Below are 14,156 nucleotides of genomic sequence, written 5' to 3'. Positions count from 1 at the left end.
ATAACTATTGCTTGCTTAGTAAACAAAAATAATATTACAACAATAATAAAACACTACAAATAATCAGGCCACAAGTTTCCAATTAATTGTTAAGCTCAGATGAATAAATTCTTGTCCCTACAGATTTCCTCAGTTTGTGTCTAGTGTAGGGCCAGTAAAAACTAATCTGGGTTTACTCACAGCTGCATACGTTACAGACTGCTCTTCACACACACACACACACAAAGCTTTTAAGCCCATCCATAGTGTTGATGCGGAGAGCGAGAGCTAATCTAAACACACATCTCGCGTCCATTCAATTCTTCAGGATTATTACAATAAACTAAAATCATAAGTCTTTCATTAATTAAAATAAATACATTTTACCAGGAGTTTAATTTTAATTATATACTGTACGTTTATATAAGTTTACTTTGATGTACTAAAATATCTCAACTGAAACGAAAATTAAAAAGGCATTAAAAACTATTACTTATAAAAAAATAAAATAAAAAAAGAAACTAAAAAGAAAAATGTAAATGGTAACAAAAACTTCAAGTTGTCAGTCACTGATATTAAAATAACTGCAAGTACATGTCAGCTTATTTCTACTAACCATCACCAGTCTATTATGACTGCTGACATGTAACAGCAAAATCAGAACGAAGACCATCAAAATGTGAACTGAAACCAGTTTAATAAATCATACATGAGCTCTGCATTATTTTTGTTTTTATTTTTTTAAGAAGCATGCAAGAGAAAACACTGCAGCACAAAATAAGCTCTGCAAAAGAAAGGGAAACGTTCCCGCTGTACTGTCTGCTGCTGACAAATAAAGATTTGCTCATCTCAAGAAGCAGCAGTTTGGCATTGTGTGGTTCACCACAGACATGTGTATTAAATTATGAAGTGCCTGGGCTGTTGAGCCCGGAAGACAACTGCACGGTCCTGGCTTTCCTAAAAAAATCATTAGTAAAAAAAAACTAAACATTAGAAATGTAAATTCTACGAATACATTTCCTGTCAGTTGCAAAATGGATACTCTTATTGTGCAAAATTTTCAAGCCTTTTTTAAAATGTTATTCAAATTTTATGAACTAAAACCAGTTTTGAAGATGTTTCTCGAACAAATAAACCATGCATCTTAAAAAAAAAAAAAAAAAAAAAAACTCATAAATCCTCACATGTGCACGCAGAAGAGCATGAACCGCAGGCATCTGGTTTTAGTTACAACTCAAGATTTGAAAGTGTGTCTTCCAATAACGGTGTTACATTCACAAAATACATTTTTTAAATCTTTTGGGTGATGCATGGATTGCGATAAAAAGATCATCATTCATCCCCACAAAACTACTACTACATCGGTTTGCCTAAAAGAGCATCACGAAACCCTTAGAAACAACTTCTGACGTTTTTGGGAGTGTCTGTAAACATGTCTACGAAGGGCTCATTAAACACTTGTTCAAGTACTGGAGTATCTTTATGACCACGAGGAATGCTTTGGAAAGTGCAATACACAAACAAACGGCTTGACAGTCGCCTCCACTCGTAACATTGAGCGGGATCTCGTCAGTCTTAGTGCGCGGCGTGGACGGGAAACGCCAGCCGGACGTCCAGAGCCTGGTTGTGCTGCGCCAGCGAGGTGTGATGATAGTGCAGGACCAGATCCTTCAGAGACTTGTGGAGATCGAAGGGCTCGACGAAGCCGTAGCCGCGCTCCGTGTGACGAATCACGCAGTGCCTCACCTGACTGCCGACCCTGTGGAAGAAAAAACTATTAAAAATGATGCATTGCTACACAATTAACATTTTATATCCTGAATGCACTGTAAGTCGCTTTGGATAAAAATGTAAAATGTAATGATTTAAGATAGTTTAGATATTTGTACTAAAAAACAAGACAAAAGCATGCAAGTATGAAAATCATTTTCAGGGTCTTTAGACTAGTTTTGCAATACTTTATTGTCTCATGATGAGAGTATGATTATTAGAATGTTTATTTGATGTTTTAATAACATCTCTTATTAAAATGTTGAGCATAAAAACCTCACTCTCATGGCATTACAAAGCTGTGTGACTTTCTTAGCTCTGTGGAACAAGATATTCTGAGAAATGTCTGTTTTTATTGTCCATGAATTGGAATTCATTGCACAGCAAAACTGCTCGATTAAGAAATGTTTATCTTCTGTGTTTTGCAGAAAAAACTAGTCATTCAGGTTTGAAGGAATATGAGGGTAAAGTAAATGACAGAACTTGTTTTCTGGGTGAACTTTCCCTTTAAGGTTGATTCAGATCATGAATCTGTTCGATTTAAATTGAAGAGGATTTCAACAATCCTCCCATAATGCAAACTGTGATTGGCTGTGCTTTACTTTTTGGGACAGAATAGGAAGCAATGTGTAGAAGATGTCTCCATATGACACTATAGTCTCTAAAGATGAGAAGGCATTTCTATGTTGTGCTAAATAAACAAACAGCGATGCATTTCAGTTCTGACATGATGAAGTGACTGAAGACTTACACCACGGAGCAGGCGTAACAGTCCTTGCTGCTGCTGTTGCGGATCAGGAAAGCTCCAGACGGTTTTCCCCGGAGAAGCTCCTCTGCCTGCCGTCGACCGAGATCTCCCACAAACCAGCTCTCCTCCTCCAGCAGCTCCACGCGCTCCTCTCGCTCACATTCAGACCTGAGAAACAAGCAGAGCTCAGTTCGTCTGTGAGCTCAGAGCACAGCGCTCAGCAGCCGTGGTCCCTTTGTGTCTACAGAGCTTACAGAGCGATTGCATCAGACCCCGCTCGCCCCCTTTGACTTCATTAAGAAGAAGCAGAAACTAAGCGGCTTCAGAAGGTGCCTTGTACTGAGGGGCTCAGAGAAGTACAATACGGTCTGTTTTAGTCAAATCAGTGGTGACCGGCACGATGTTTGTAGAAATACAGTAAAAGTATTAATTACTGGGCTTTTCCAAGTCTAGTGTCACATGTGTCAAAGATGATATGTTTAATGAAACCTTTGATTCATTAAGCCTAAACTAAATGGCAGTATTCTTGAGGTATAATATTTTATAGACCCTAGTCCAGATCACGAATCATTTACGTGTACAGCCCTACTTTTGATTTATTAATTCAAAGTGAATGTAGCATTATCATGTTGCCTGCACAGGAATGTACGAACAACCACTGCATCCATACCAACTAAACATATAACAACATCCTGATTTATCATTAGATTGTACGCTTCATTCCCAGAGAAACACTGAGCTCTTTCAGCTCTGTGTGATTGAGTTAAACAGGATCATATGGACACTCACTCTTTCAGCTCACTGTGGACGGTTTCTTGGAAATCCTTGCAAGAGATCTCTTGAGAATAACACTGTTCTTCAGCCGTCTCCGTCGTGCTGACGTCCTCCAGGGTTTTTCTCCTCTGGATTTCCTGGAAAGAAACAGGGAAAACCTTAGAAAAGCAATGCACTCGATATGCTAGACATTTCTTATTCTTTTTAACAAGAAGATGAAAAAAAAACGAAACTAAACAAAAACTGAAATCACTGTCTTTAAACTAAAATAAAAAAATAAACATATTGAGCAAAATATTCAGTTCCCAAGTGTATTTGTGTTCTATATTATATCAGTTACATCTATACTATATTATAAATATTTCTATGTAGCTTTTATATATATATATATATATATATATATATATATATATATATATAAAGAGAGAGAGAGAGAGAGAGAGAGAGATTAGTTATTCGTTTTAGTTATTACTTCGACTCGTCTTCGTTTTTTAAGAATTGTTTATCATTACCATGTTTAATGTAATTAATTAAAAAAATACACACACACACACACATACACATACACACATACATACATACATACATACATACACACACACACACACATACATATAAATACCGTAATACAAAAAAATGTGAAGAAAAATACTAAAACAAAGTCAGTTACGAATTGAAAATAATATTAAAAACATAACTAAAAAACAAAAGCACTATACTAGTTTAAACGGATCCCATGGCGCACCTGTAACAGTGTGGAGCAGGCATCATAGAGCCGCTCGTACTCTGCCGTCTTCTGAAACAGTCTCAAACACTCCTGGAGCTTCTCTCTGGTCGCACTCAGAAACTCTTCCTTCACAGGCAGATCCTGAAAATGCAGTGCGTTTCATCACTCAAGGTGTTGAAAAAAATACATTAACACGATGTCTTCTAGCGCAGATGATGTTCCCATGAGACTCACCGTGAAGGTGGGCAGCGGCTCGCAGTGGGACACGGGGTACGCCAGCGTGACGTCCAGGGAGCTGTTGTACTGCACCAAGCTGCGGTGCCTGTAGAAAGAGATCAGATCCGGCACCGAGCTGAACGTCAGAGGCTCCGAGAAGCCAAATTTCTCATCTTGATGGTGTATCCTGATGAGTTTGTTGCTGCCATTGTTCCTGTGGGGATGACAAGAAGTGCTTTCACACATACAGCCTTTTCTGAGAAGTCGTCACCCGGAGGTGAAATGACAACAAATCTGGCAACATGCAGTCTTACATTTCTAACATTTAAAAAAAACAGGGGTGGGTGGGTATATAAAGACTGAATGCTCATTTTTGGATGAATTAATCCCTTTCAGACACAAACTTTAGTAATGCGTTTTTATAACATCTCTCTTTAGATCAATGAACCTGAGTAGAGTGTATGATTAGCCTAAAAATAACTATATTCAAATATCAATCCAGCGTAAAATCATCTGTTGAAAATACTCAAGGAACAGCTTTAGGGATATTGGCTTTCTTTAAAATCTGCTAAGTTTAACATGAGAAAAACGCAGTCGTTTTTGACCAGTTCCTGTTATTTTCAGTATTTTTTCAACAGTCTCACATTTCAACTTAGTAACAATTAGACATATCTTTAACTTAAGTGCAGTTTTTCAGTATATTTTACACCCCTGCTAATTAAGCTGATGATAAAATACTAGCGAACCTCAATCCAGTTTCAATTACATGTGTAGCAAGTGATCTATACGGTCTGTTTCATGAGTGAAAGGTCACTTTACTGCTGTTTTTAATAGAGCAGGAATCCTGAAACATGCAATCCTTACCTGACGGTTAATGTATATTCTCCCGGTCGCTTGCAGGAAGCATCTCGGACCAGGAAAGCACCATCAGGCATACCCTGGAGAAGCTCATTCACCTCCTCTCTAAGGGTTCAGCACATTAGAGTTTGATTGTAAGAGTTATTAATGGAATAATAAGCAGAGAACTGATAGAGACATAAATACTAGACTGAATCTCACCTGGATATATCAGCCCAGTACCACTCGGCCTCCTGTAATGAATCACTGGGCTCCAGTTTTCTGAGGAGATGATCCTCACTACTGATTTCTGCTTGAAGAAACAATACAACAGAAGGGTCAGACAATAGGCTACTGGTAATTGTTGTATTTTAAGCCTAGTTTTGTTGTAAAACCTCATAGTTTTACAATGAATTTACAAAAAAAAAAAAAAAAAAAAAGGCGTGACATTGTTTTATTCATTACATTACAAAATTATTATTTAGAAGAATGAATAGATAGATATATATATATATATATATATATATATATATATATATATAAAAATCTTAAAATAGACATTACATTGAATGTTTTTGAAATATATCAAATACAAACAACGGAAGCAAGCAAAATCATGAAGGTTTTTTTTATTAACGTTATATAATAAATAAAAAGAAAACCGATCGAATAAAAAAAAACTACTACTATGCTACTTTATTGGCTTTTTTTGCTTTTGGTTATAATATTAATAATAATAAAAAAAATAGAACAAAAATAAAACAAGCAGTTAGTGAATGGATAGAGTGCAAACCTAAAAGATGGAAGTTTTTTTATTTAAAGAAAAGAATTAGAATAGAGAGTGCTAACGTTAGCTGTTGAACGGAATCTATATATTTTATTTATATATATATATATATATATATATATATATATATATATATATATATATATATTTTTTTTTTTTTTTTTTTTTTTTAAGTATATATATATTAGGTGAAATATCTAAACGTGCACGCGGAGTCAGAAGCAGCCGCGGTCACGACTTCTTTAATGAGACGCAAATGGTGAGCAGACACAGAAACTTTCATTCTGACCCACTCTTTCATGTAATACTGTTATCCAGATACAGTATGTTTCTATCATGACTCTGTCCTGAGCTGTGAAGGGACAGCTGTGGACTCTCGGGATTTCCCCGGTATTCCCGCTTGAGAGTTTAACTCCTCTACTACGGAGAAGGTTACGATTTGTGCATATTTACAACACCAATTGACATCGACGAGCGGAACTCTACTATTGGCTGAACTGAAGACTTTGCGAGGCTCATGAATACTAATCGAGTTAGGTGATTGGACGCTCGGGATCTGTTACCAACCAACGTCACCATTGCCTATTTAATATTCATAAGCTAGCGCTTAGTCATAGTAAACTCGGTAGTTTGGTGCCCGATATTCCTGCTCCGCTGACCCGAATGAACTCAGCGCTGACATGTTGAGACACGCAGATCTCAACGAATCAAGAGCCCAACACTGTTTAACTGACTTTTACATCATACGAACTCACTTTAACAAATGTTACGGTCACTGAAAACTGGTGCGTCGTCGCTCCAGTGATTAACGGTTGACACTTACGTCGCGTTTGAACCAGAACAAAGGCAGTGTGGCTAAAACAGACTAAACATCAAATATAAACGAGCAAGAAACGAATAATAGATAAATAAAGTTACATACCAGAGCCAGCTGTGCGGACTCGACTCATTTCGATGTAAAAAAATGGTTCTGCAGACGATGACATCTTTTCTTCAACAATGGATCGTGTTGCAGAAGTGAATAAAGTCCTTTTAGAAAACGTAAATAGTATCGTCCAATAATTCTAAACGACTATCCGGTGGCTATATCGAAGATATCGAAGTTAAAAACGGCTTAACAATGTTAAAAAGGCGAAAAATGCCAGGACTTATTCTCTTACTCCAAGTGTCCAGTTGTTATAATCTGGCAGCCAGTCATTCGAAATAAAATTTAGCAATTAAGCTTAGAATCATCATGATAGCTACTCCATATACTAATCTAAAACTCAAACGAACGGCGTCGCGCCGTGAATAAATCAAACTCTTATAAGGTTTGGGACGATTTAAGTGTCTGAGGACGATACCATTGATATACATGGGGAGAACGTTAAACAGGATGTCGTTGTTTTGTTGTTTTTATCACTTTGTTGATATTGTACTTTGTCTTTGCTTTTATTCGAATATTCTGTGAAATATATTTTTAAAATTGTGTATTAATTATATCCACTTATTGAAGGCCACTCTTGTGTCAATGTTAAGTTTCCACCCCCCTCTCGCCGTGATTATGCTACGGTCCATTTGTGTCCGGCATTGTGCCGTTGGTACTTTTCTCGAACAACTTGTTCAAAGTCATAATTCTGAGTTTTACGCACACAAACACTGTCATTTATGAGGTTTAATAATAATAAAAATGTCTTAATGTGTAAAGAAAAATGTCTAGACGATTTTTATGCTTTTAAATGTTTGAAAGGTCATGCTGCGTTTCGTGCCAGCTGCACATAGAGGGAGTTCCCTCAGTAGGGAACATTGTGTACTGTTGGCATTGTCTGCATGTGACTGAAAGTTGCACACTTAGTGTTCAAACACTAGTCCGGATGAGTTTGCAAAGCAGCATACTTCTAAAAAAAAAACATGATTTGTGTGTCTTAAAATCAATTTTAATATTTAATGCAGAACTGCAATAGCTGGCGTATATTAAATTAAGAGAAATGTTATGTGCATAGGCCTGGTTTAACTGGAAAAGTATGTTCTTTTCTGTTCCTCCGGTTCCTTCCTTGCAAGTAAGGACAGTAATAATAAATAATGCATCACAAACAAAAGCTGACCTCCTCTGTAGGGTCAAGTGAAAACATTTTGTGATGTTTTCACTCATATCTAAATGCAATATTTTATTTCATGGCGATAAGCACCACATACTGAGATGTCAGAATAGAACTGGTGTTTATTTTTGCTTTTATATGATAATATGACTGAGATGTGTTTATGCATACTGATAACATCAGTTTCAAACACATCTCTGGGTCAAATAAAATTTCCTTTTTGTTTAATACAAACAGATACATAACACAAATGTAATAATACAAACAATCCACGTTAAATGGAATAAAATATCGAGGATTTTGCTTCTGGGAGGATCACATTGCCCTTTTTCAGTGATATGGGTCTATTTCTGGTGGTTTATGGAAAACTATGGCGAGATCAGGACGTGCGTATATCCAGAGCCATGGCCATTGTGTTTCCGGCTTCACAGCTTCATTTAGTCTCTGTTAGCAAGCAAAGATTAGAATATGAATCATTATATATGCTTTGACCTCCACTGCAGTGCATTTGGTTGGTTTTAAGAGCCAACCTGAGTTACGCTGCAAGCATAGTTTCTCTTGCTCTGGATTTATGTATGTTCTGTATTTCTTAATTTAAGTCATATTTAGTGAATTCTTTCTTCAAATCTCAAATTTCACTTGCATCTTTTTTTTTTCTTTAGCTGTGGGTAACAAAGAAACACAATAAAACCAATCTGCATACTGTAAATTAAGGTAATTGTCACATTGTTTTGTTTCATAACAGTTATGTGAATTTAACTGTGAGGTCACTAAAAAGCCTATAATACATTTTTATATATGTGCAGTATTTTTTTTTACAATGATTAAAGCTAATTATATTCATGTATAATTTATTTATATAGCTTTTTAATAAAACACAGACTCAGCAATTTCAAACATAATTCCCTTGAATGTAAAATATACTGTACTGTATATACATACACACACACACACACACATATATATATAAATATATAAATATATATATATATTTTTGAAAATACATTTTCTAGCAATAAATATTTTTTGCCATTTTTGTGTATTTTTGAAAACATATTTAAAAAAATATAAATGTATTTTAAAAATATATTTTGCCCTCCATATACTTCAGTCCAAGAAAATACATTAATATATGTTGAAAAACTCTTAAAGCAAATCTGTATTTGTTGTGTATGTATCTCATGTGTATATTTACTACATTTGAGCAAGGAAAATATGTTAAAATATTAACATACCCCCAACTCTCAAAAATAAGAATAAAATAAAGCAGGATATTTCATCCACATTTTTGTTATACTGTTAAATTGTAAATTTATTTTCTTAATTTTAAAATATATTTTGATATATGAAGGTTGAAACAAAATATATTTTCTATTTAGAAAATACTATTATATTGAGCATCCATTTTTTCCAACATATTTTGAATGTTATTTATTTGCTATTTAGCATATTTAAATGCATATACGGCATATTTAAACATATTTTGTCATATGTTGTATAGGAAGCACTGTAATACTGAGAAAAATTAAGCATAATCATGAAACAACTAAGTTTTATATAAAAGCAATCTGCAATTTAATTGTCACAATAACAACATTTTACAGAGAAACAATTCAATGATTCTGCATCTGCTCCATCGGAGCTGGAATGTGGCATTTGTTTTGGTGTTTGATAAAGAAAGGTCTCTAGCACAGGTCACAGTCTGCAAATGAGGACATGCTATTCCATCACAAACACTACAGGAATAAAATAACTTTGTTTGTGGTTCATTCTGACGCAAGTTTAGTCTTTTGTGGGTTTTTGTTAGGAAAGCATGTGACCTGCGCTCTACTGATAATTGCTCAAGGATCCTAAACACACCTCTGGGCTGATGCTTCAATACGCTTCAGGCTCACTATATTTTGGGAGCATTGAAGATTTGTCACTTTTGGAGTTACTGGATGATGAGTAACAGGCTTGTGGCTCGAGGTGATGTGGAAACCATATGGTTTGTGGTGTAACAGGATAAATGCTCCATCATACATACATATATGTATGATATAATAAATAAAAATACATTTTGGCCTATATATTTAAATAAATAAAAAATACATTCACCTATGGCACATTTGAAGAAAACATTTATTTGTTGTCTATAACATTTGTGAATATATAGCAATATAGAAGGATATTTCATCCCCATTTGCATTTGGTCTTAATATGTTGGAAATACCTTTTGCCCAGAAAAAAACAACAAAAACTACATAGCGTGTAAGAGAGATAGAAGTCATCTAAAAACTACTTTACAGAGGCAAGTTTGATCTCTGATTGAACTTTAAAAAAGAAAAGAAATGAAAAAGTTTAAGAGCCATACAAGTGTGGGTATTATAAGTTCTTGTAGGTGAAAGAACATTTTGCATGTATTTATTACATATAATCTCTTATAATAAAGCTCTTTTTAAGTTTTGTGCACATAGCAACTGTGCAGACTATACTGCTGCGGTGTCTGAAGCCCTTTGCCATCCCGCCAATTTCATTGGCCAAATAGTGCTTGACACCACCTTATGCAAGCGTAAGCATAGTACAGCTGTGTGCTGTGCGCTATTTCGCTCAGATTTCATGATCTAAGTAAACACTATCAAGGTACAGAACGGCCTGAACCACAGCATCTCGTTCCTTATTCAGGGAACTGTGGTTACATACGTAACCGAGATGTTCCCTTTCATTGGTCACTTTGATGCTGCGGTGACGTCACCGTATGGGAACCCTATACCATCACGCCTGACGTACCTGAGATAGCTGGGATCTGAGAAACGCATCTGCTAAAGGGGAGAGAACCCGGGAGCAAGGAGCCGTCCTCACATCCATACTGTAAAACTTGACGAAAGTGCTTGGTGAGGACCATCCTGCTTCTGCACAAATATCGACCATAGAAGATCCACTAAGGAGGGCTTGAAATGAAGCCGCTGCCGTTGTGGAATGACCTTGAATACCTAAGGGTGAAGCGAACCCACGCACCTCATAAACTAAGTATATAACCTGCATAATGGCAAGGTTGAACCCTGCATAATTCGAGAGACATCTACATACGCATGCAAAAACGGTCTTGAAGAAACTCCAATACTGAAGTGACAGGGCAGTAAGCTGGATCAATATTAAGAAGTCTACACCAGGTAGTAAACAGTAAACGACCTTTCAAAGACGTGTCTGTCGAGACAGTCTCATGGGAAAAAAAGACCCATAATCAAACTCCTTTCCGAAGAAATTTGGCCGACATCCAAGTCTTTATCATCAGAACACACCTTCGTGTCACCAAAATCGTTTGATGCGGAAAACAACGGGATGAAATCCTTTGGCATTTCGTCCGCCACTGAAATGGACGCATGTCAATAACTCCCTCTGTCAAAACTTAGTACACAAGTGCTTCAAAGAATCCATTATCATTCCAGTTCCTAAGACCAAGACCATCTCCTGCCTCAATGATTACAGACCTATTGCCTTGACATCAGCAGTCATGAAATCATTCGAGCGCATCATACTCAATCACCTAAAAACTGTCACCACCCCCCTCATGGACCCATTCCAATTTGCATACAGAGCCAACAGGTCAGTTGAGGACACTGTCAACTTAGCAATTCATCACATACTGAACCACCTTGAGTCCGCAAATACATATGCCCGCATCCTGTTTATGGATTTCAGTTATGCATTCAATACAATAAACCCGGCCAAACCTTTTAATATATTACTGGACATGAATACCGACCCATGCATCTGTCACTGGATTCACAGTTTTCTCTGGAACAGGCAACAGAAGGTAAAGATTAACAATTATACATCCTCCCCTCTGTTCCCCAGTACAGGCGCACCTCAAGGTTGTGTTCTCTCACCCTGGCTATTCTCTCTCTACACAAACCAGCTCACATCACACCATAGCTCTGTCGGCCTATACAAATATGCGGACGATACAACCATCATAGGATTCATCACCAACAACCAAGAAACCGAATACCGTGCACAGATCAACCAAGTAGTGACCTGGTGTACAGACCATGATCTCCTACTCAATACATCAAAAACAAAAGAACTCATCGTCGACCTAAGACGTCAGCCAGTGCTCATTGAAGGTGAACCCATCTCCATCACTGATACATTCAAATTCCTTGGGACCCATATCAGCAACAACCTCAAATGGAAAATCAACTCAGATCATATCTACAAAAAAGCCCAGCAAAGACTTTTCCATCTCCGACAGCTCAAGAAGTTCAGAGTAAGGTTTCATCTCCTGCTCCGCTTCTATACGGCCATCGTTGAAAGCATCCTCACCACATCCATTACAGTTTGGTTTGGCAGTCTTGACACACTTTGCCGGAAGAAATTACAGCGCATCATCAACAGAGCATCCAAAGTCATTGGTTCACCCCAACCATCCCTTGAATCACTCTACCACAAACAGACACTACGCAGAGCCCACAAAATAATTTCTGATATCACCCACCCTGCACACTACGCCTTCCAGCTACTGCCCTCTGGGAGGCATTACAGGACAATCGCCTCCAGAACAACTCGCTTCAAAAACAGTTTCATCCCAATAGCAATAAACATTTTGAACTCTGAACGCTGAGGACTGTGGATTAAGCATGACTCCTTATACAGAGCTGTACTGAAAACAAATTCCACCAGCTTGGCTGTGTGGTCATTAAATTAAAATCAATCATTAAATTAAAATCAATGTGAAGTAAACCTAAATTACAGGTGATGCTGCTGCCATTAGACCCAAAAGTCTGAGGCACAAACTCACCATCACTGTGCGGCCTGCTTTGAAATGGCGAAGGCATGACATTAAAGACTAAACTTGTGGGGGAGAGAATCGTGTCCTCATCGCACTAGAGTCCAGATCTATCCCCAAAAAGGTTATCCACTTGGAGGGGATTTGTGGCGAGACAGTCAATGGGCTCAATTATCAAAGACGCTTTTATTCAGACTGTATAAAAACATGGACGTAGTGTCTGTGACATCACCCATAGGGTTCCGAAGAGTGTTTTTGAAGCCAAAATTGTCACGGCACAGTAAGTGAGCCCCGTTGAAAAAACAAGGGCAGGGTCCAAGTGCAGGAAATAACTTTTCTTTTAATTAATAAAAAGGCAACAAGGCAAAAACAAAACAGAAACATATCAAACAAGAACCAGACCAGGATACAATCCAGCAACAGCAGGTGCTGGCATCCACCACACAAACACGGAATAGCACTGGTAATATGAGTCGGAATCCAAATCCAAAACACAATTTATTCAGCCAGGCAAAGTGTTGAGTGCCATCTTGGCAGTGCGTCACCACACGTCACTCCCAGGTAAACGAAAATGGGCAAAAAGGCGGGAGTTGGTTGCTGAAACCATGCCCACCTAGCTTGACGGTGATGACAGAAGCGGCAATCCACCTGTTACTCTAGTGGCCACGCCCTTAATTATGCAGAACATATTGTGCCTTTAATCACATTGAAAATAAAAGTTTTTGTATACATAAAATGTGTGTGTGTGTGTGTGTGTGTGTGTGTCTGTACTGTGTATATTTATTATGTACATATAAATACACACACATCCCTGTTTATATTTAAAGGGGGGGTGAAATGCTCGTTTACACTCAATATCCTGTTAATCTTGAGTACCTATAGAGTAGTACTGCATCCTTCATAACTCCAAAAAGTCTTTAGTTTTATTATATTCATAAGAGAAAGATAGTCTGTACCGATTTTTCCCGGAAAAACCCGACCGGCTGGAGGCGTGCCGTGTGGGTGGAGCTAAAGAATCACGAGCGCGAGTAGGCTCTTGCGTTGAGAGCATGTGGAAACTGTTACATTACCGTGAGGGAAAAACCATCATCCAAAACAAACCATGGCTAACAGTCAGATTCAGCCGTTTATTTATGATCCAGAATCAGATCCAGAGGCTGAAACTGAACGAGAGCAGCAGCAGCAACGACTCGCTCCGAGCGGGGCTCGAACCCGAGTCTCTGGCATGGGAGAGGACGCACTAACAAGGAGGCAGAGATATTTTAAGCAGTTTTACTCACCGCCTGCGGTTCCAACACACGATCGTGACCCTTTTTCGTTGGGATTGCATCATCCTTAAGAAATAAAAGATACGCAAATCCGTCGTCAAACTGGGCCTTGTTTGTAAAACAAGCATCTTCGAAATGCAGGGAACAAACACAAACACTTGCACAACTCCGTTGATGCTCTGTAAAAATAAACTCCATCCACTG

General features: G+C 37.6%; 1 protein-coding gene across 2 annotated transcripts; it reads right to left on the bottom strand.

Moving 5' to 3' along the window:
- Positions 1 to 659: 659 nt before the first annotated feature.
- On the bottom strand, positions 660 to 7,140 carry LOC127951473 (phosphatidylinositol 3-kinase regulatory subunit gamma-like). Of its 2 annotated transcripts, none has more exons than XM_052549350.1 (8): positions 6,761 to 7,140; positions 5,274 to 5,364; positions 5,079 to 5,177; positions 4,233 to 4,428; positions 4,017 to 4,139; positions 3,287 to 3,408; positions 2,501 to 2,665; positions 660 to 1,738 (listed from the first exon to the last, which is right to left on the bottom strand). In XM_052549350.1, exons 1-8 carry the CDS (start codon positions 6,822 to 6,824, stop codon positions 1,555 to 1,557), a joined length of 1,044 nt encoding a protein of 347 aa, XP_052405310.1. In that variant the 5' UTR covers positions 6,825 to 7,140; the 3' UTR covers positions 660 to 1,554. The 2 variants fall into 2 exon arrangements, with proteins under 2 accessions (XP_052405310.1, XP_052405311.1); XM_052549351.1 differs by having other exon boundaries at positions 5,274 to 5,361.
- Positions 7,141 to 14,156: the final 7,016 nt, after the last annotated feature.

The sequence above is a fragment of the Carassius gibelio genome, chromosome B2, assembly GCF_023724105.1.
Source record: "Carassius gibelio isolate Cgi1373 ecotype wild population from Czech Republic chromosome B2, carGib1.2-hapl.c, whole genome shotgun sequence".
NCBI lineage: Eukaryota > Metazoa > Chordata > Actinopteri > Cypriniformes > Cyprinidae > Carassius > Carassius gibelio.
The sequence above is the reverse complement of the archived record's forward strand: the minus strand, read 5'-3'. Positions and strand labels throughout refer to the sequence as shown.